The sequence below is a fragment of the Lutzomyia longipalpis genome, chromosome 3 (assembly GCF_024334085.1).
Source record: "Lutzomyia longipalpis isolate SR_M1_2022 chromosome 3, ASM2433408v1".
NCBI classification, from domain to species: Eukaryota; Metazoa; Arthropoda; class Insecta; order Diptera; family Psychodidae; genus Lutzomyia; species Lutzomyia longipalpis.
Window position 1 is genome coordinate 3,652,198 of NC_074709.1, and position 23,822 is coordinate 3,676,019.

Genomic DNA, 23,822 nt, shown 5'->3' on the forward strand with positions numbered 1-23,822 from the left:
CCGGGCAAGGCTAAAATGGGATATTTTTGAAGGTAAAATTCAAATGGCTACATCTCTGGCTGTTGTCAACTGATTTTCAAAAATTTAGCAGTCTTGGAAAGGTGAGAAATGTACCTTTCCAAAACATTTAAATTTTTGAAAATCGGTTGACAACAGCCAGAGATGTAGCCATTTGAATTTTACCTTCAAAAATATCCCATTTTAGCCTTGCCCGGAAACTTTTCGCGGGTAGTGTCCTGCTTAAGCTCAAGTTCTATTTGAAAGTATTGAAAGTTCTCAAGTTCTTCAAAGCTTCTCTTAGAGTATATCAAGTTCAAGATCTTTTGGAAGCCAACTTTTTGAGCATATTCAAAGATTAAAATAAGTTCATTAAGAGAACAAAAGAACGTTGCCTAAAGCTCTGTCATTTCCCCGCTTTATTTGAGCTTTAAACAATTTTACAAAATAAAATAAAATCGTCGCAAAAAGTCCTTTCAGCTTACGTTTTAAATGAAAAAGGCAAAGAAATAATAAAGAGCAATTATTATTACTTTTTCTTCCTAGAGCATTCACGAGGCTACTTACTTGTGGGAGGAATAATTTTTTTTACCCATTTTAGAAAGAACAAGTTTATGAACGGAAACTCAAGAATACAGGAAAATTGGTTGTGCAGGAAAAAAAAACACGCAAAAAAAGCACAAACTGTCTCATGCTTCACACAACGAAGAAAAATTAAAATGAAAAAAAAAATACAAAGTAAAACACAGAACAAATTTTTCCCGACATTCCCCATCATCTCACGCCATTCGCAACCCCACGCGCATCAACTCTTCGCATGCTATATCGCCCACCCCCAAACCCTACAAAAGGTCCCCAACGGTCGATCCCAGGAGGGTTGAAAAAAAAAAGTTAATTCTTGCCCAAAACTCGCCCCATAAATCTCCCAATTTTCATTCCACTCCTCATGAACCATGCGAAAAATGATTTATTTCTTTACATTATATTTTTTTCTCTCTCTCTTTCACTTCTCAATGCATTCATTTTTTCAACAATCTCTCCTACACAATAAATTATATTTAATTTCATCCTAATTCTATGCTTTAATCATCACCTTACATCACTAAATTCTCATCATTCGCCTATAATAACAAACACATAATATTTTTTTCTTTCAAATAATGAATTAAATGAAGAAATCATCCACAAATTAACACTTTATTTCATTTTCTAATCTATCATTTGTTTAAGAACTACAAATCTAATGGAATTAATTCAAACTCATAGCATTATAGTGAAGAATTTATCATTTAATATAAAAATTATTTTACTTTTTTTGTAGACTATAAGCAAGTTAATAGAATACTTTTTTAAAAAAAAAATAGATTAAAAGTAAAATCACAAAAATTTCTCTTTCTATAAAACTAAGAACGTTTACATATAATATATCTACCTACTATTTCTCTAATTTTCTATTTGATAATAAATTAAAGAAAATAAATTACGTTTAATGTTTTTTCTCTTTTCTTTCTCCTTTAAGAACACGTGATAAAAATGGTTCCATACCTAATTTTCTTTTTTTTTATACTTATTAAAGTTCCCTCAAGTCATCTGATTCACACGGAATGCAATGAAAGAGAAAAAATGCAATCTCACTGCAATGTCGAATAAAACATTCTCATTGGACTTCCTGTGAATTACAAGAAAAAAAATGAAACACAGAACGAGGGGATTGCTCAAGAGGAAGTGAAATCAATTAGAAACATTCCAAAAGGTTCTTAGTTTTAGCCTTTGTCTTATCGTTAAATGAATCAGCAATATTATGTTGCACTATGGATTGGATTTCTCAGGCAAATTTAATTAAATGTTGATGATTAAATGGATTTATTTATGGAGAAGAAAGGAGCCAATTCATTTTACGACCCTTCCTAGTGAAAAGTCATATTTTAAAGATATTTTTGAAATATGCAAGAAAATGAAAACAATGGGGTAGATTCTCATATTATTCTAGTCTTTTCTTACATATTGTTAGTTTTAAGATTTTTGACATTTTAACACATTTAATGCAGATTCTGTGGCCTAAATAAAAATTTATTCGTTCGAATTTTTCATCAAATGTCAAAAAAAAATATATTCCTCAGCTAAGCATTTCACGAATCAATAGAATTTAGATCAATTTAAATGTTAAAAAAAATTGTAGTCAAATAACTGAACATTAGAAAATGTAACGTTAAACCTTTAGAGAATAAACGTCAAATGCAAGAAAAGAAACGTCAAAAGTTAAAATAATTGTCAGGAACAGTAAATGTGTCAAACGTTAGAATTTCGGTTCAGAATCGACTTTTTTAGACAATTTTGAAGTCGGAGTTTGCGAAATTTTCAAAAGAAAAAATCCTGGATCAATCTGGGTTGATATCTCCTCAATCTCCTTCATTTAATAACTAATCTCCTTTTGTTTCTATGCATTAACATATTTTATTTTAACTTTAATTATTCCTCAAATTGTTTGTTTATTCATTTAAAATTCAGTCTAATCGATTGTTATGTTAATTAATTAAAGTTTGAACTTGTAGGTAATATTATTGTTTTTATTCATTAATTTGATAACCTTCAAAGCATTCTCATAATAACCAACAAGTCCCTGCATTGAAAAGGTCTTTCCTCCACCTCTGTCTGGGCCATCAAAATCTCCTCAATGGTGGCAAGTCCAATGACAACGAAAACTAAGCGAGCTTTTCGTGTGTGTGTGAATCAGGTGGGAATTTTAAATTGGCATGATGAGAAAATCATGAGCAATATAATTCAACATAATTGTACGACAGCATCATGAGTCAGTAGGAAAAAAAATGTGAATAATTTGCACTAAAAAATCACTCAAATGAAGACCATTGCGTGTTTTATTGCATGATCTAGCTCTTTTTGCAGGTCTTTCAATATACCACTTGTCTGTATTAATTTTCTTACTCTTTTTTTTTTTTAAATAATTCACAGAATGACTCATATTGTGTGATAATGCAAAATTTACTAATTTCACAATTTTTTTTCACTCTTAAAATTACTTTCAATTTTATTTTTGAGTCATTTCCCCTTTCTTCGCTCTCATTCACTTCCAAATTAAGACTAGGATTTTTTTTATAGATTACTGGGCATTGCGTTGAGTCAAAAGAAACACGAAAATGTGTTGTGGAATGCATTAAATTTAAACAAAAAAAAAGTTAACTAAAGTTACATCAATAAAGTAAAGCAGATTCTTCATCATTGCAGTGAATGATAAAATAAACCATTTACAAAAAAAAAGAAATATGTGTACAAATGTGCTCCAAAACAGTGACAAAAACATTGTATAAACATGCTAAAAAAAAATTCATGAACTGTTGCATTAATTTGTTAAACAAGAACAAATTATATTGTAATGAAAATTGTGTGTGTGAGTGATCAGTTTGTGAAAAAAAACTAATTAATTTTATGTTTTTCAAACTAACTTAATTAGGAGAGAATGCATTTTATAGACAGAAGAATAAATAAATCGTGCAGTATCTCTGTCACACTCCTGCAACAGCAGACAACCATAAATTCTCTTCTCTCAACCATGGAAAAAAAAACTTAGAATCAACAAAAGAATTTTAGAAAAAAAAGAACAGCTGTGATTGTTCTAAAATAAATATTCACAAAGTGAGGCAAAAATTATAAATAATAATGCGCATGTACAAGAAACTAAAAAAAAAGACTGCAAGATGAAAATATTCTGTTACGTGACTTACAAGAAAAAAAAACAGCAAATTGCAATTAAAACAAAAATGTAAGATTTGCTTAAAAAAAAATAATACAAACATGAGAACACATTTTATCATTCATCTTTAGTATAAATTACAGAAATATGCAAGAAAATATAAAATATGATCAAAAAAAAAAAAGAAAGAACATTTTATGTGAGTCTTTTCCACAAAATTAATTTAAGAAAAAAAAAACATCTTTTCTACATTTCCTCCCCTCAATGTGCCTTTCTTTTTCTAAAGTACCTCTGTGTCGTCATCGTCGATGTTCTGTTGTTTTCCATTTGCTGAATTCCTATTGTGCTGCTTCCGCGGATCAAAAGCATCCACCACAATCTGCTCTGTGCCCTTAATTTCCGCCCGGCAGAATGGACATCCCTGTGGGGGGGTGGTTCAAATTAAAACATTCACCATTATTTACAATATGTCCTTCTTCTCCTTTTTATGTTTTTATTTCCCTCTCTCTCTTTTTTTTGGGGGAGCTCTCATGTCTACATTTCGCCAACACAATAATATTCCATATAAGCCCTCTGAGCAAAATTTATTCTCAACTTGACAGTTTCCACCCTTATTTCCCCCCAAAAAAACCCTCGAAAAAAAAAAACACAGAGATTTCACACTCACCTGTCCCTCTGAATCCACTTGCCACGCATTCAAACACGGTGTACAGAGTAAATGTCCGCATGGCTCAATACGAATATCCTTGTCATTCTCCGCACATATTTTGCATAGCTGAAATGTGCTCCCTGCGTGAACAATGAGAAAGAGGTTTGGGGAATGAAAGGGTTTGTGATCAAATATTTTCCTTTAATTCAAATCACAGCAGAAAATTTTGTGAATAATTTCTCATAAAAGTAAGACAGAATTTCATTTGGTTGAAAGAAGAAACCCCGTAGCTAGAGAAAATTAAAATGTATAATAAATAAGTTGAAGACTATTTAGATGAGAGATTTAAGATTAAAGGAGTTTATTCATCGATAAATGGACTAAATTTTCATTGGAAGAAACTGTGCGTAATTTTAATAAAGAACAAAAAAAAGATTAAGAAACCGTCAAGACTTGATCAATAGAGAAAATTAAACGAAAATTTGCTCAAAAATGTAGACAATGACGTCATTATTGTACATGAAACATCTACGCTAATGTTTCATCTTAAGTTTTCACAATGTAAAATAGGCAAAAAATATAAAATTATGATTCTATGTTCTATACATAAAATCAACATTAAAATAATTGACGCTTAATGCATCTATGAGAAAGGTTTTTTTTAAAAGTTTTTCTAGCTTATTTTTTCTTGATTAAATTTTTAATCTCTAAAAAATTCGGTTTTTGTATTTATTATTAGTTTGAATAAAATCAAAAACACAATCTTAATAAAATCCTTCATACTTTCCCACAAGTTAAATTCATTAATTTTATCCATAATCTATTTCAGACATTTCAGAGTTTCAATGAAAAATCTGGGAAAACCCGGCACACAACTTTGTAATGGAAATCAACTTCTTTTTGTTTCTTCATGAGTATTTTCATTTCTCAGGTTTTCTCTCTTCTTGAACTTTTCTTGTTACTTTGAGGCGTTTAAAATTATAGATTAAAAAAAAAAGAAATGTAATATTTACCCATTTCGCAATAGAGTTCATATTGCTCCTGTGTCACAGTTATATGATCCTCCATGGGACTCTGTACGGCAAAAGATAAATCCGGATTTGTGAGTCGTCCATCGGGATACAAGTAGAATCCTTCCCTGTAAAAATATTATACAAAGAACGACATTCAGTATTTATTTCTTTTTGGCAAAAAAAATACGCGTCTTTGTCAACTTATTTGAATTTTTTTCTCGTTTTCTCTCTTCACAAGGACTTATTTTATGTATCATGTTCTATGAGATGGAAATTGCAAGAAATCTTTTTTTTCCTTTTTTTGTGAAAGGAAAATTTATTCAAAAAACTCACCTGTGCCCATCCAAAAGTGCCTGACAGAGGGATTTATTCTGAGGTATTGTTTGAAGAATTTCACCTTCCGCCGTCACATAGCCTATCGCCCACTGACCCAATCGAGTACACGATAACCTGGCACCACAAAATGAAGAAGAATATCTCACAGTCAGTATATATTTGTCTATTATCACACACAGAAAAAAAAGCCAAATAAATGTTGGAGCAAGTCGAGAGAGAGAGTGTGAGGAGGAAGGATGAGACAACTTTTATTGTTACACGCATTCACTCCCTCAAATATTTATCAAAAGAGATGTGGAGGCGTTGTTAGGAGTCGTTAAAGTGGTTGAAAGGCAAAATCATTCAATATTCTAAAGCACTTTTTATTTCCCCATCAATGGGATATATCACACAATGCTGCTATATGATAGAAAGTCTTGAATCGTTTTCTTTTAGCTGTGTTTCTTTCAGACACAGCTTTTGTGTACCGAGCAAAATCGAAAGTCGTCAGATCGGGCTCAAACTTGGGATGAGCACGAATTAGGGTCCCCACATTCCAAAAAACGTATGCGCCAAAAAAATTTTTTTTCCGGCCGGCCGTCCGTCCGTCCGTCCGGCCGGATCATAAACTTAAATTGCAAGAGAACGGTGATAGATAGAGACTTGCGGTAAACGGCAAAGTTTAAATATCGACCTGAAGAAATCCGATTATGAGGTCAAATCCACCCCCCCACCCCTCCGTCCGCCATTTTGAATAACCTCAAAATTTTGTTTTCACTATATCTCAGCCGCTATTATAGCTAGAGGGCTGAAATTTTGATATGTTGTAGGGGCCATCAAGACCTTTCCAACGATACCTCATTTTCGAAAATCGGTCAAGCCGTTTAGTCAATATGGCCGCCACAATTTTTCATCGAAAATCGACCATAACTCGAAAACGGCTTGACCGATTTTGATCAACCCGGGGTCAAATGAAAGATCTCAACAAACCCTACAACTCTCTAGAACATCAGAAGTTTCAAAAGTGACCGCTAGGGGGCCAAAAATCGAAAACAAAATTTTCGATTAGTTTTCGATGAATATCTCGAAAACGGCGACATAAATTTTTTTCATTTTTTGATATGTTGTAGCTGACCATATTATCTAGCTTCATGCCGAAAATGAAGAAAATCTATGGATCCGTTCTCGAGATATAGCCTTCCAAAGTTGGCATGTCATATCTCGGGTTCTACAAGTCCGATCTTGATCAACTCAAGCGCAAATGAAAGGTTTCGTGAAACCCTACAAATGTCTAGAACATTGCAACTTCGAGAAATGACCGCAAGAGGCGCTAAAATCGAAAACAAAGTTTTCGAAAATTTCGAACTCGAATTTTTCGAAAATGGCGACATAAATTTTTTTCATTTTTCGATATGTTATAGCTGACTTCAAGACCTTTCAAACAAAAAAAAATTTATGAAAATCTATGGATCCGTTCTCGAGATATGGCTTTCCAAACATTTCTTAGGGTATGACTTTTCAACTTTTCCCGACTTTGCGCGTATTTAAATTAATTCGCGTTTAGGTTTGCTCTCACAAAATTGGTACACTGAAAGAAACACAGCTCCCGTAAGCTTGGTCAGCTTACCAGTACATTTTTCCCTCCATTTAAATGTTCTCTTAGCGCGTTTAGTTTTGTCAATCGTAAAATTTCACCTGAATTTATTGCTTCTTTCTATACTTTCTGACACTCTTTTGAAAAAACTCTTTTTTTTTCATCATTTCTATTTCACTTTAAAAGCACGCTGTGTGCGCTCACCCACACTGAAAATTACCCTCTGCGCAAAACATTTTTATGAATGTACCATACATAGATGAGATATATACCTACATACTTTTTTTCCACCTCATCATCCACTGAGGGGAAATTTTGTACAAAGTACTTATTAAACTTCACAAATGCCATATAAATTAATTTTCTAATAAAATTGCTGTTTCTGTAACGTTTTAATAGCATTTAACGTGTATAATAATTAGGTGGAATTTTGTATAGTATATGAAAAGAATGGTATATGCTGGTAAATAAGATATTTTGCAGATTTTCACGGGAAATCTAATTATCTTCCAACAATTTCAGGGTAATTTTAGCGTTAAAATTCCCATCAAAGAGGGGTGAAAAATTCTTTTATAAGCAGCAAAAGAGAACTGAGAAAACACAAATTCTCTATTGTCCCAAAAAGGACGTGGAAAATTAACAATAAAATTCCATATCACGCAGCTTGCGAAAGTCATGGGAAGTTTATACTCCGAAAAAAAAAACTTACAAAGTTATATCCACCACCGCAGCAGCAGAGCATTCAATCACATTATTTGCCATTCATGCGTCTCCTCCGTATAACAAATGCATTATAATGACCATGAAATTTTCATTTTAAATTCATTCTCAATATGTCAACATACTGAATTGAATATTAAATGAAAATTCTCATGCACATTCCGACACTCTTGTAGTCGATAGAGTTATAAACAGTGAGTAATCTTTGCGGTATATTTCAATTCTAACCATGATAATCATCTAGAGTTATAAGTAGCGTGGATAAAGTTCATTAATTAATATGTAAATGCCCTTAAAGTTCAGGTAATTCAGGTTCTTCTTTAGTGGTATTAATTAAATCATTTTCAGGATTAATTGGACGTTCCAATCTTGGGGGATTTACAAAAAAATAAATCCTCAAAATTTAGAAAGAATTCTACCTTTAGAAAAGAAATGTGAAATGTTAGAAAATGATTGTCAAACATTTGAAAGGGGATATTAAACGTTAGTAAAGAAAACAAGGAATGACAGAATAAAAGCATAAAACGTTAGGAAAGAAACGTCGTCGAAAATTCGAAAAATTGGGCCTAATTCAGCGACCAAGAAACCCTAGAAATTTGCTTGAAATCTTGAAATTTCAGTACAAAATTCAAAGATTTCAAGGGTTTCTTGGTCGCTGAATAAGGTCAAAAATTTGAAAGTAAACGTCAAACGTTGGAAAAGTAACGTCAAACGTTAAAAATAATTTTTAAACGTAAGATTTGAAAGCTGATAATTCTAGTGAAACAATTTTTAGCTTGAGTAAGATATTTTAATCGTTTTAAGCCTTGACTTCCAAATCAATTGTTTAAATCCATCTTTAGCTACTGTTTAACTGTTGTCTAATTCATACGACAGACAGTTTAATAATTTTAATTATCATTTCAAAAGAATAATTAAAAAATATAAACGATCTATCCTTCATACATATTGTGAGCATTATAATACAAAAGGCAAACATTTGGCATTAAAATACCAATAAGATGAAAAAAAATCAAATCTTCATTTCCATCTCCAAAATGGATATCGATTTTAGCAAATCAATAAACAACATAAGAAATAATACTTTGAAATTCCATCAAAGCGAGAGTGTAATGTCCTACGCGGTGGACAAAGTGGATGTTTTTTTTTGCATAAATTTATCAAATATTTACTAAAAATGGACAATAAAAATTTTATATCGACACCAAACCGTCATAAAATCAGCATTTAGCTGAATATCCATTACAGCTTAAATCCATATCCATCTTGTAGATTTTTTTCTTCACTTCTCTGAGCCAATGGATTTTTATCCAGAGAAAAAAAAAAACAATATATAGAGATATTTGCCTCAGCAAACATTATTGAATTTTCGATTTTTGTGCTTTTGGGTGTCACGTTGAGGAAACAAATGTGTGGTCAATATGCTGCACATTTCATTATCAAAAACTTTTTCATTTTCTACAATTTGTGCGCCTCTCTGCAGTTGCTTATTGTACGTGAGTATGTTCACTTTGGCATGATGCTTTTCTTCTTCTTTTATTTCTCACTGAAATGTGCCACTACTTTTAAAATGTAAATTTAAAATACTCTAAAAAAAATCAATGAATAAGAGAGTTGACACCGCGAGATAGACACTGCGTGGGTCTCCTCCTCTTTCCTTCCGTGCCACACTCTGTGAAAAATGCCATGCATGGGTTCATTGAGTTTGTGAAACACAACACATGAATGAAACTACTTTACAAACTTTTCAAATAGGAGTAGAAATACAAAAAAAAAGTCGACAATGAAATGTTATTTATCACCCAAATTACATAATACTGTATCCGTTTTTTTTTCTTCTCAAATACCATGTCATAAACTGCACACGATATCAGCAGTTACGAGGGAAAAAATCTATATAAAACAGCAGATGAATGAGAGATATGTGTGTGCGTGTGAGATATTGACAATAAAACAAAATAATCAACTGTTTATGGGACTTTCTTTGCGTAGGTGGGAATTATGAATGGATGTTTTATCAAATTTTCAAACATTCCACATCATACGTTTTTAAGTGATTGTAAATTGACAAAAGTGATATATTTTGGTGTTAATGCGGGGGCTATGGGGGAAATAGAATATAAGGCACTAAAAAGTGTGATAATAGCCATGAAAGAAAAGGAGTTTATTCATTTTTGTGTGGGAAACCCCCTAATTCGTGGAAATAAACGTAATTTTGTATTAAAAATATTTAAGAAATTATCAAATAGAATTTACATTAACTATAGGGATTAGCTCGGAAAAAAATCTTTATTCATATTTCATATATTGATTTACACACAAAATTGTGAAAAATTTGCCAAAAAAATGTAAACAATGACGTCACTATTATGTTTTTTTGTTCTCTTAATGCATATAGTTTTTGCGCTATAGCTTTTTGATTATTAAGAAAGTATTATGCTCAATTTATTAAAAGAGACAAAAAACAAAATCGTGACGTCATTTTCTGCATTTTTGATCAAATATTTACAGACTTATCCCAGCTGATCTTTGTGAAAAAAATTGGAAGTCTGTTTCTGCGATTTCTTACTCATTTTTGATCCTCTAAAACGATACACGTATCCTGATTGTTTTCTTTAATAAACAATTTTCTCATATAAAATCGTATCAATTCCTTTATTAGAAATTAATAATAAAGCTTTATATTTTTATCGCTGCAATTTTTCATTCTTTAAACTTTAACTTTCAAATGGTATAAAGAACATTCTCATCAATTCTAATTAATACAAATAAAGTTAGAATAAAACAAAGTATATAGTTTGCTTGGAAAAAAGATAATTTAGAATGAAGTTTTAATGAGTCTTTAATTAGTTTGTTAAAGGCGTTAAAGGTGACAGCCTTTCGCAAAATCTTTAATGATTAATTGCATTGCACACAGACGATGAAATTCCCATCAGGTAAATTGCATTATTCTCATGTAACATCATCCCCTTTTGCAAACTCGCAATACGCTGTATTTTCAACGTGAATATGATATGAAGATTATAAACATTAAATTGGGTGGAAACATCCATTAAAGTTTATCACACAACAATCACGGTAATTTTCATGGCTTCGCCGCATAGAAAAGTGGCGCGTTTTATCATCTTATACCTCAATTCAGCATATTTTCTCATCTCTCTCTGTTATTTTTCTTCAAACTATTGTTATTTTAAATGTTCCTGTTTTTTATTAACAAAAAAAAACATTCGTGAATATTTCAATTACTCAGTGCATCACGCATTGTGGCTCAAAAAAAAAGTTTTATAAACGGAGATTTATGCATGGTTGAGGAACGCAGATTTTGTTGTGCTATTTTCACGCAAAAATTACACAATTCATGGACTTTTTTTTCATTCTATATATTCTATATTACTGCCTTTTTCTATTTTATCTGCACGCACACACACACACACACAAACATCTCTTCTCAAACTTAATGGATATTTTATTCATTTAATGCATTATGTGAATATTTTGCCACTCAACACAGATTATTTCCATTCATTCTTTTGTGGATTAAAAACAAACAAAAAGTATGTACATAATAGATCGTATAAGCTCACCTAAATACATAACTCCCCGCTTTATGTATATACTTCTGTAGTCGAGCCTTCACCTCGTCATATGTTAGAAATGCAACATAGCCGGGATGAGTAACAGCCAAAATTTGCCAATTTCTCAACAGTGTACTCCACGGTTGAAACAGTCTGGAAATGGCAAAAAGAGATTTTTATTGCAGATGTGCCAGTATGGTGGATAAATTGCAGTAAATCATGTGATCTCAAGCGCAGACAATTTCACAGAGGGAAAATTCATCTTCAAAATGAAATATTTTCTGATGTGGAGCAACGAAAAAGCTTCTGAACTTTTATTTTTGTGTTATGTTCTATATATTCTTTCTTCCTCATTGTGCTTATTGTATCGAATCCATCGTCTCTGTCACATGAGACAATTTTTATGATTTATCAAAGAGAGAAAAAAAAAATTATTGGCATTTTCAAGCAATTTTTATTATATTAGTCTTCATTCTAAAACTAATATTGAAATTTTTGTACGAAAAATAAAATGATTTTGTTGGAATTTTTAATATTTTTTTTAAAGATAAATTTAAAAAAAAAGAAATTCCGCAGAATTACTTAAAGATTGTCATTTGACATAAAATATAAAGGTTCGACTTTCATATCAAAGTTATAACATTTCGTAGAAATTTGAACGCTTTTTCCTTAATTAAAAATTGCATATTCAGTGTATACAGAATTAAAACAAATACAAAAATGCCTTTAGAAAGGTAAACACTGAATTACACAGGAAAAAATAATAAGAAATGTAGACAAACTGCATAAAATATTATGATTCGTATTTGCTTTCAAATCCAGCATGATTTCTCTGAATATTCTATGAATTTATCAAGAAAAGGATATCAATTTTAAACGACATTTTGCTTGAGCTTTTTTCTTCTTTATTTTTTCATGGACTTCCTGCGAAATGGTGCGTAAACATCCAGTAAACATCATTGTGGAGAAAAAAACAGTCAATGGAAATAGCAAGATGTATCGGAAACATACACACACCTGGATCATTAATAAATGCTAATCAGTCAATTTATTCTTCGCATATATTCCATTAGTGTGATGAAAAGAGACACAAAGAAAGAAAGAAAAAAAACCTTCTTGAGCAACATAAACTCGATATTTTTGCGTCTATTTGCTCAATTCAATTTGCACAGGGGGTTTTATAATACGTTCAAAGTGGATTTGATAAAAAAGACTAATAAAAATATTACATTTCTTTATATCTCTGGAGTAAAGTAAAGTGAAGCAAATTGTTATTGACGCATCGGCAAAAAAAAGAGGTTTGGTTCAAGTTAATGCCAAGAGGCAAGGCCAGCAAAGACCCCGAGAGATACAACATTGAAAGAGAATAGAGTTACTTTTTACCCACAATTAACATATTCACACAGAATTACTGAATGATCATCCCATTAAATTTTAAGTATGTTTCTCTCAGCATTCGTTCCTCTCTTCTTTGGTTGAACAACAACAAAAAAATCATCACGTTAAAAGCATCGCAGGATAATTCATTCAAATATTACTCACCTCGTGAAAACATCAAACTCGAAATTCGATATGTAGTCATTGCACGTTAGATCTATCGTTGTTTTAAGTGCCATCGCCTCTAGTCCTGAAGAAATCGGATGGATTTTGGACAGTTCCTGCCGAAACACTTTCCATGGGACTAGAGTACTGTAAGAAAACAAAAAAGAAATGTTGATGAAACTCAAATTCCTAAATTATTTCACATGAAAATTCATTTTTCCCCCGAAAATACTTCCACTGTAATTCAATTCAACTCTCCAAGAATCAATTTTCACTTAATTGTTATTACCCTCGGGTGAATTGCTTTTAATGCTCAAACCATCTATGTATCGTTGTAATCAAATCAATGCTATCATCTAAAACACATTAGGATTTTAGCTATCATTATACTAGAATTGTGATTGAGTCATTGATTTTGCATTAGAATTTTTTTTTTATGATTTATTTATGAATGTAAGATAGATTACACGAGGAAAGATTTCAAAAAGATTAGAGAGCTTTTCTCGGTGAGCTTTCTACATTTATTGGGGTTTTCATAAAGTTATTTCTTTTTCTGTTTCTTCTTTACCTGATGAAGGGGGTGAAAATCAACGAATTTTTGGAATTGTTAGCCAAGATTAGAATGATGGATATTCGTGTAAAAATTATAAAACCAAAGCTTTAAAGTCTTTTAAGATTTAGGGAATAAGAATTGCTGGGAAACTTAAAAACGATAACTTTTCAAACCTTTTCAAGTTACTATACCTCTAATTAATTCCCCAAAGAATCTTCCACAAAGTTCTCACAAAATATTAGTCTTACCCAGAATCTTTCTCTATAACCACCATTAAGTAAATAAAAAAGGCATTCATTAAACCTTTCCTAGAATAATTACAGCGATTTCGAATCTCTGTGAATGAGCGGTGACATTGACCGTGATTTTTGCGACCAACTAAATTCCATGGCGCCGAGTAGGGTATTAGCCGTTCCCTCACAATTTAATGTTTATCACCGTCATTTATCATTTTATTCTCTTTGAATTATTTCCTTTTCAGCCATTCAAAAATTCTATACTATCTCTAATTATACACCATGCTTTCCGTCCACGCGCTCAGAATTTCAAATAAATTCATCATGTACACTGTAATTCATTTTTTTAGTAAACTGCTACTAAAGTCTGTAGTAATGAAACATTTACTAAAATTTTTAGTAATTATAACAGAAAATTTTAGTTATGTTGCCTGGAATCACTAAAGTCTTTTGTCATCTTTACTAAAATTTTAGTTGTCTCTGAATTTTTTAGTGAAGGTAACTAAAATTTTTAGTTTTATTGCTCTTTTACTAAACTTTAGTAGGCAATTTAGTCAAATTCTTTACTAAACTTTCCAGTAAATATAAGAAACTAAAGTTTTTTAGTTTTGCCAACCATAATTGTAGTAGATATAACTACAATTATAAATTATTTGATTACTAAAGTTAAGACATGGCAAACGAAAATATAGTTGACATGTCTAAAAATCTCAAAGTAGATATAACTACAATTATAAATTATTTGATTACTAAAGTTAAGACATGGCAAACGAAAATATAGTTGACATGTCTAAAAATCTCAAATTGTACACTAACACGGTTTAGAAGACATGACAATAGAAAATAATTATTTGGTATATGTTCCAATCAGACTCATTACTACATTATATATTTATCGATTTATTTTTTAGTTAATGGATCGTGTTCATTTATAGCAACACTCACGGACAAAAAAAGTGTTGCAACTGCAAAAACATTATTGCTTTATTAGGGTTTCGAGGTTACGGAGATTTGTGTGTGGTATATGAAAAATGTACGTTTTTTTTACATATCCTTTTTTTCACCCTTATCTTCTCTTCCTGAAAATTCCTCTTTAGCATTCGTGTAAGTATTTCACAATATTCAGTTCTCTGCAAGATTTTCTATTGAAAACAACTCAAAATATTTTGTGGTCTGACAGAACATTCTAGAATTATTTTGTGATTAAAGAATATTAATTTAATTGATTTTGGAACAATTTTTGTGGGTGCAAAGTGCTAAAATTCAGTGGAAAGAAAACAGATCAAAAGTAAGTAATAGGTGCCTATTAAATTGTATGTGTGATTGTACATTTTTTCACTATGAAGATTTTCTTCCTTTGTTTTCCTTTGTTCGACTGATTCGAAAAATGAATTTTAAAAGTACAAAAATAATGGAAAATTGTGACTATTTTATTAAATAGAGCGAAAACAGTATGAGTCCATGAAATTGTGTTGTTTAAAAAACAAAATTTATCATATTCTTTGTTGATATAAAAGGGAAGGATTTCTTAAGCAAAATCACAGGAATGTTTCGTTGAGTCGCTTGAAGAGTTACAATACATATCGTTAAAGGACATGGCATGTCTTTTCATCAAAAAATTATAGAAAAAGAAATAAATGGGCAAAAAGCATAGAACACAATGTCTAAAAAATTTTGCTTTCGCTGGTAATTAAAAATAAAAAGTCAATCATAACGCGTCCAGTTATAAGAGTTGGTGTCCCACAACGTGTAGAAGTTTGTTTATGCGTTGTAATACTATTTGTGAACAATATTAGTAGGCAAAGTTGATTTTTTAGTGAAATTCAGCAATTTGATGCATAAAAATTGTCATATCTCTTGTTCTATAACACCTACAGAAATTTCATGACTAGTTTTGGAAAGGTCTTGAAATAAGCTATAATTTGACATATATCTCAATAATTTTCAAGGTCACCTCCAGAACACAAAATGGCGGATTTTTGTTTCACAAAAAGAGTTTTTCGCATTTTTCGTCCTGAAGGAATGGTTCTAGAGGTTTCTGATGTTCTAGAAAGTTGTAGATAATTGCAAAACCTTTAATTTGATACAAAGTTGAGTCAAATCGGACAAGCGGTTCAAGAGATATGGTTCTTAGAACTTTTCAAATGCAAGAATTATTCAAATGGCCATATCTTCTAAACGGCGACATAGATTTTCTTCATTTTCGGACTGGTGACAGATATTGAGTCAGGCTACAACATATCAAAATTTAAAGGAAATCTATAACAGATGTTGGGAGATATTGCCTCTTAAAGTTAGGCAATTTTTGTTTTTGATTTTAGCGCCTCTTGCGGATGTTTTTGGAACTTGGAATGTTCTATACAGTTGTAGGGCTTCTTGAAACCTTTCATTTGATACCAAGATGATCAAAATCGGTCAAGCCGTTCTCGAGTTGTATCGAAAAAACACTTTTTGCTTAAGGCCGCCATATTTGCTAAACCGCTTGACCGATTGTCAAGTATGAATTGTTGATGAAAACGTCTCTCTGAGCTCTACAACATACTAAAATTTCAGACCTCTAGCTATAAGGGAAGTGATTGATAGTATTTCAAAATGGCGGACGGCGGCCATCTTGGATTTTGAAAATGCGAAAAAATGAAATTTTACACCCATATTTCTATAGAAAACTTCAAACCGGAAGTCTCTATCTCTTACCGTTCGAAAGTTATAAGGCAAAGTTTAGGCGACCGGCCGGCAGGCCGGCAGGCCGGCCGGCAGGCCGGCCGGATCAAAAATTTTCCACCACCATTTTCGTAATGTGGGATGTCTAAAACGTGCTCATACCAAGTTTGAACCCGATCTGAGGTGGCCGGTTTTTCCGACGATTACAATACTTGGTGTTGGCCACGAAGTGGAACACCAACTAATAAAATGTGGAAGATTTGCTCCATTAAGGGAGACTGGGGTAAAAAAATTATTTTGGAATTTTGAAATGCCAATTTCTTCAAACTTATAAATCGGAAAAACCTGAAAAAATAGGGTGAGGAGCCCAACCAACCTCAAATATTTGACTGTAATTTGGAGAAAATAAATTTTTGGCCCATTTCCCAAACTTTTGCGAATTGAGAAAAACGCGTTTTCCGATACTTCCAATCTGATAATTTTTCTCACTAGCTGGGTTAATGTAGAAAACGTTGCCAAGCTGTATTTTCTACTTACTTTTAATGATTTTTCTGTATAATTATTTGAATATAAACATACCCTTTGGGGTAAATCGTGTCAACCCATGTAAATCATATGGAACTTCGAAATTTTTAACATAAAGTGAAATTCCTTGTCGCGGATCAAAAGGTTAGCTCAGGTGCAAAATCATTGGAAATGTCGGAAAATTCCACAGACTTTATTTACCGCACTGGTGACTATATTTACCAGCCGAGTTTAAAAAAAGTCATAAGCAGAAGGGTTCAAAAAAAGCTCGAAAACTCATATTTCCCGGGGAGATAGAGAAAACCGGACAGAAACAAAGTTGTAGGTCAGCAAATTTCCTATGAAAATGACCTATCGAGGAAATTTTCTTTTGCCTTTGGGGAATCCTGCAGATAAGGATTTATGCAAATTTACTTTTTTTTTTTACCCCAGTCTCCCCTATTATCGAAAGTAAAGATAATGCGTCGATTTTCAACACAATTTTGTAACATTTCATACAAATTCTATATTTTATAACAAAATTTTTGTTTTGATTTTTTTTTACTTTTAAAACCTTTTATTTTAATTATTTTTATACTTTTCGTAATACGTTAATTTCAGACAACCTTGAGAAGTAAAAACGCCACATAAAACGAGTAAAGATGAATGTGGAAGAGATCTACCAATTTTTAATCCGGAATGGTATTACGGAGAGCGTGGCAACAATATTGAGAAGTTAGTTATATATAAAAAATATATATATATGGATTGTTATAGATGTAATGTAGTTTGTACATGCGTTGCAGAACTTAAAAATCATTTGAGAACGCATCACAATTTAGAATTAGGAAAAGAGTGGTATACCAATATTCAATGTCCTAGATGTAAAAATGGAGTATTCTTTTCAAGTTTAAAAAGTTATGCTCAACATATAAAGAGACATAATCAATCTATTCCTATATGTTCAAATCAAAATAATACTGATGATTTTAATACGCCAGTACAAAATGAAGAACATTTAATTAACACATCTTCCTCTTCAGAAGAATTAATTTCACAATCTTTTTTACGTAAAAATAACGTTGAAGAGTACATAAACAAAGAATTCTGTACATTAAGGTGCAAAACTAATATACCAGAGAGTCAAATTCAAACTTTTCATAGCGTATGCACTGAAATAACTAAAACAGTAAGTAATTACGTAAAGAATACGAACGCAGATAATGTCGAAGAACTCTTTAAAAGTTCAGCTACTTTTAATAAACAAGTAAAATTTTTTAAAAGCAGCGCTGAATATATTAAAAATCAGGAGATTATTCTTGGAACAAGAAAAGAGTATGTTAATCGTAAAAATAAACGACTCTTAATTGAGAGAAAAGAAACATGCAGTTATTTGTCAATTAAAGAAACACTCATTTCATTGATAAAAAATGACAGTTTTCGGAATTTAATTAATAATGAGGAAACGAATTATAATGAAAATATAATAAAATCGTTTAAAGACAGTGAATCTTACAAGAAAAATGAATACTTTAATGAAAATAAAAATGCTTTGCGCATTGATCTATATTACGATGATGTTGAGCCAACAAATGCGCAAGGTTCTCATACAGTTATTCATAAAATAGGCCTATTTTATTTCACGATCCAAAACGTTGGCGCAGTTTTCAATTCAGATTTGAAAAATATATACATATTATGCGCAGCTTATTCAGAAGATATAAAAAAATATGGATTCGAACCAATTCTTGGTCGTTTTGTTTCAGAAATGCAAGAATTATATAATGGAATATCAATTTCATTAAACAATGGCGAAATGTATGATCTCCGTGCAGTTCTAATAAACTTTATTGGAGACACCTTGGCAGCTCATGACATCTTAGGTTTTAGTAGTCCGTCAAGTTCCTTCTTTTGCAGACAATGTCGTATAAATAGAACAGATTTTCAAACAGACTGGAGGAGTTGGTCTCCTAATCGTACTGTGGAGAGCCATAACGTTGATTTAAGAAAAATAGAAGAAAATCAGGATTTCATAAAATTGTGTGGTGTTAAGAATAATTCAATCTTAAATTCCGTACCAGGTTATCACTGCACACTTAATTACAACTTTGACCCTATGCACGATATATTTGAAGGTGTAGGACCAAAAGTAATTAAATTAGTATTGAAACATCTCATTATAAAGAAAAAAATTATGACATTGTCACAATTCAATAACAATCTTTATTATTTCAATTATGGTCTTACAGAAACTAAAAATAAACCGAGCCCAACATTTACAACCATGGCATTGAACTCAAATTCAAATTGTATTAAACAAAAATCAGTTCAAACGTGGTTGTTGTTGAGGTGCATACCTTTCATTTTTCACGGGATTATTCCAGAAGATTGTGAGGATTACATAAGATTATTGTCCTATTTGTCTCGAATCACTTCAATAGTTTTTTCAAGACAGCTTTCACAATACATGATTACGTTATTACATGACCTAATTGAAAGACATCATCACTTATTTAAAAAACTTTTTCCTGGCGTAAATATGATAAATAAGCTTCATCATATGTTGCACTACTGTGAGTGTATTTGGAATAAAGGTCCACTTTCAAATATGTCCTGCATAAGGTACGAAAGCAAGCATCTTCCTATTAAAACGCAAATTGTTGCAGGGAAAAATTTTATCAACGTCCCAAAAAGTATTATTAAGCGTCAAGCATTGAACCAGTGTAATGACATAATTTCAGCTAAGTTTGATAAAATATCCATGACAATAAATTTAAATACTGATTGCGCCGACAATATTCAAAAAATTCAAAGTTTTACTAAGAATAGCGTAGAGTACAAAAAAGGATTAATAATTAATTTAGATAATCTAACAGAAAGTGGTTCTACGTATCCTGATTTATTCCAAATCGAAGAAATATTCAAAATCAACAACGAAATACACGTAGAATGTCAAAAATTTGATATAATAGAATATGATGAGCTACTAAATGCATTTAAAGTTGAAAAGGTAGCGCAAAAAGAGATTATTAATGGCATTGATATAGATGATATTCATCCAAATTCTATTTGGGTTTCATTTAATGAAGAATACGTTTCTGTAAAATATTATTATTAGTTAAGTATTGGATTACATTACAGATTCTAGAAAAAAATCTAATATAACCTGTAAATATCTAATGAAATATTTTTATTTAGCATTAATATGATTCAACGCAGATTTCTTCCAAAAATTTTAATCTATTTATTTAATTAATTTATTTATTTTTATCTATTTTTTAACTATTTATATGTAAGTTAGATAATTGTAATTTACGTTAAGATCAAGGATTGGATGAAGACATACTACAAGACACGACGGAAAATGACATTGCTTCCCTCAATATTACACTGGCGGATCGCAAGAGGGTAATGCGGGTCTTAAGAATGTTGAAACCATCCACTTCGTCATGTGTTGTTGAAGATAATATCATCATCTATGATCCTGAAGCAGAAAATTTAATTCAAGAAGAACAACTAGAATCTTCTACTCAAGTTCATGAGAAAGACATACATACAGTGTATCCCAAGGTACCTATTTCCTCTTTATTATTATTATTATTTTTCATTATTACTTTTTTACTTTTTATTATTTCCTCTTTATTTTTCCATTTTTTTTAGAAGAACAAGGATCCTTAACTCTAATTTTCTTTTCTTTATCACTTTTAGGATCGCAACCTTACCGTTCTTGTGGAACAAATGACAAGAAAAGGAGCTGATTATAAAAATCTATATAATAAGCTAATTGCGTCCGAATTTCTGGAAGAGATTGATCAACGCAAATTGACTGAAATTATTGGTCGAGACATGGTGACAAAATGTGGAAAGTAAGTGGGAACCGCATATTTTTCGTATGACTTATTTAGATATAAAATTTCTATTAAATCAACATAAAATCTTATTTATCTGTATATTGTGTATTTTATTTACAGTTATCCAACAACAACAGACAAAAACAATATGGGTCATGCTCTCCTAAAATCCTTTCCGTACTTGGCTAAAAAGCAACTTCATCCGCGAACACCGGCTTACGTATGTCTAATTTATTGGTACAATTCCTTGATATTTATTTATTATTATTATTATTTTCTTTTTAAGAGCCTTTGGTTTGATGACCATGGATCTGTGAATGGAAAGAAACCTGCTGGTCGTCTCCAACAGTGGTTGGAGAACAATGCGAGACGTTTGAGACAAGAGGAAAAAAAATACACTCCGCGCCAACCAAAAATTCGAAAGCTGATAGTAAGTTTTTTTTTTCGATGTATTAGTTCAGCAATTCGTATAACTATCTGTAGAATTTATACTACAGTAGATACAAGAATGAGCGAAACAACTGTCTCTAGACTTACTGAATAATGTTTAATTTAAGGTCTCTTTTTTTTTTAAATAGGACTCACAAAATGTCGCAGGGGAAGAATATGAGGATTTTGAAAAACGTCGGGCACTTATACAGACGTCAAAATCTGTGGCAGACATTGTGGACATGTATCCCAATATTCTTGGGACAAACGGAGAAATGGTATATTACGTGCATTATTTTGCAGAATACGTTTGCATTTTTTCAGTATATTTTAGCTTTGATTCTTTTTTTTCAGATCGATAATGATTTTGCTAGACTGTTCGATCATGATGGCAAAATTGAAAATATTAAAAATTACGTCTTCGACGTAACTTTCACAAGTGATGACGGTAAATATCTGCACCTGAACATGCCAAAACAATACCTCTGCATGCTTATAATATAAATCTTTTTTCATGTTTAGAAACTCTTCAATTTATATGTGGGGCCCTTGTGGCGTTTGCTTACAAACGCAATTCACCAACAAGCGCAATTACAATCTTCAAGCGGAATGAAATATTGAAACCCCTCGTAATTTTTGTGGATCACGAGGACTTCAAGGAGGAAGCGATGAATCCAAAACACCCTAAATACCCGCTGATACTGTCTTCCAAGTCACATGATATGAGGGCGGTATGCGTCGAGGGATTCATAGTGACATTGACGTCACCATCATTCTTGCGATGCCTGGACATACTATTTAAGCTCTACTTTGTTCTGCATATTAAGTTCCCTCCTGTACTGAAACATTTTCTTTCTTTCCTAAATATATACATTTATGAACACAAAAGCATGAGACCAACTGCCACAGTGGCTAAAATCGAGCAGAAGCTTTCAAAAAAAAAATAACGAGTAAACTTTGTATTATCCATGAAGTGCAACTAATTACTCATAATGTATTAAAACTGCAAAATCAAAGACAATAAAGTTCACACAAAAAAAAAGTAATATATATAAATGTTTTAAAAGTAAAAGTGCGATATAACTAGTTAATAATTATTTTATTTATAATAATAACTTAAAAATAAATCAAACCAGTACGAGATAGAATATTGGCTTACGCGCAATGGTTTCATAAAAACTTTAAAAATCAAAAAAGTTAAGCTGTTTGATCTTTTTTTTTACGATAATCTCTCTTATAACACTTTAAGTTTAGCATATAAGCTTATCATTATAAGTTACATTATACCTCTACTTATAAGTAACTGATAAAATAAAAAAAACACAAAAAAAATGAGTTGATTTTTATTAATACGAGGGTTTTGATTTGTTTGATGACAACTACATTTCCAGTTACTACGACTGAATTTTAGTTATCCGTAAAATATTGGTTATTAGAAATGTCAACTGAAATTCTAGTTATTATACCTAAACTTTAGTAGTCAACGAATTTGAGATTTTTCTGCGTACCAACTATATCTCTAGTTTGTATGTCTAAACTTTAGTAATCCAAGAATTTATAATTGATAGTTATGTCCACTCAAACCTCTGCTGGCATTCCTAAACTTTAGTAATATATAGACGTAAAACATTTTAATAATCATAACTAAATATTCTGTTGAGAGAACTAAAATTTTTCAATTTGAGCAACTACTAAAATTTTAGTAAAAATTTCTTTACTAAAATTCTCTACTAAAGTCCAGTCAGTGCCAGTTTTAGTAATGATAACTAAAATCTGAATTACAGTGTACTGATAAAATACACGGGAAATTATATTCAAATGACTTTTGTGGGTCGCATAGGTCCCGGGAGAAAATTATATTCCCAAATGCTCTCTCTCTATATGCGAGGATATTGGAAGGTAGGGTTGAAAGTGCTCGAAAAAAAATGGCCAAAAGCCCTATTGAGGGTATTTTTGTCCAATCATGCGAAATTTATGACCAAATCGGATCTTTGATCAAAATCGTGAGGGGCGGGAAAAGGTAAAAATGAATGAAAAAATCCCCTTAATAGAAAAATGGCAATGTGGTATACACATCTCTTTTCTAGGAACAATTTCATTGAGTGAAAGGAGTATACTCCGTACATGGAAATGGGGCGGTGGTGGGTGGATTTATTATTTATTGGTATCGAAGAGAAATCGTATGAATGGACAAAGGGCAAATATCTGGATGAACAGATGGAAATTCATGTGTTTTTCCCTTTTTATTGCAAAGCCAATTTATGAAACATTGACGCAAATGTTTCATACATTAGAAGAAACAAAAATTAGAATTATTACGTCATTGTTTGCATTTTTGTACAAATTTTTTGCGAAATTTTCCAGACAATTCCAGTGGAAAATTGGAAGTCTGGCGATTTATAAATTTTATCTTGATTCTCTTCTAAATTGCGTTTGCATTGATTGTTGCTTCGAATGAGGAATGTTTCTGTATA

At 31.4% G+C, this 23,822-nt stretch overlaps 2 protein-coding genes across 6 annotated transcripts in view; one reads left to right on the top strand and one right to left on the bottom strand.

The window, feature by feature from the left end:
- The window catches only part of LOC129794227 (E3 ubiquitin-protein ligase CBL-B-B), a 39,345-nt gene that overhangs the window by 2,058 nt on the left and 13,465 nt on the right, over positions 1 to 23,822 (bottom strand). For both annotated transcript variants that reach the window (XR_008751005.1, XM_055834907.1), the window contains exons 2-7: positions 13,115 to 13,261; positions 11,582 to 11,725; positions 5,702 to 5,818; positions 5,369 to 5,493; positions 4,374 to 4,495; positions 3,996 to 4,127 (exon numbers count right to left, since the gene is read on the bottom strand). Coding sequence is in view for 1 of the 2 variants with exons in the window: in XM_055834907.1 (XP_055690882.1) it covers positions 3,996 to 4,127; positions 4,374 to 4,495; positions 5,369 to 5,493; positions 5,702 to 5,818; positions 11,582 to 11,725; positions 13,115 to 13,261 (787 nt within the window). In the remaining variant the exon portion in view is untranslated. The remainder of the gene's footprint in view (positions 1 to 3,995; positions 4,128 to 4,373; positions 4,496 to 5,368; positions 5,494 to 5,701; positions 5,819 to 11,581; positions 11,726 to 13,114; positions 13,262 to 23,822) is intronic.
- LOC129794228 (uncharacterized) lies at positions 15,901 to 22,678 on the top strand. Of its 4 annotated transcripts, none has more exons than XM_055834910.1 (7): positions 15,901 to 20,638; positions 20,777 to 20,934; positions 21,040 to 21,139; positions 21,206 to 21,349; positions 21,498 to 21,626; positions 21,703 to 21,796; positions 21,871 to 22,678. In XM_055834910.1, the coding sequence occupies exons 1-7, from the start codon at positions 20,480 to 20,482 to the stop codon at positions 22,293 to 22,295; spliced, it is 1,209 nt and encodes a 402-aa protein (XP_055690885.1). In that variant the 5' UTR covers positions 15,901 to 20,479; the 3' UTR covers positions 22,296 to 22,678. The 4 variants fall into 3 exon arrangements, 2 of the variants coding, with proteins under 2 accessions (XP_055690885.1, XP_055690884.1); XR_008751007.1 differs by having other exon boundaries at positions 21,498 to 21,796; XM_055834909.1 differs by having other exon boundaries at positions 21,040 to 21,349.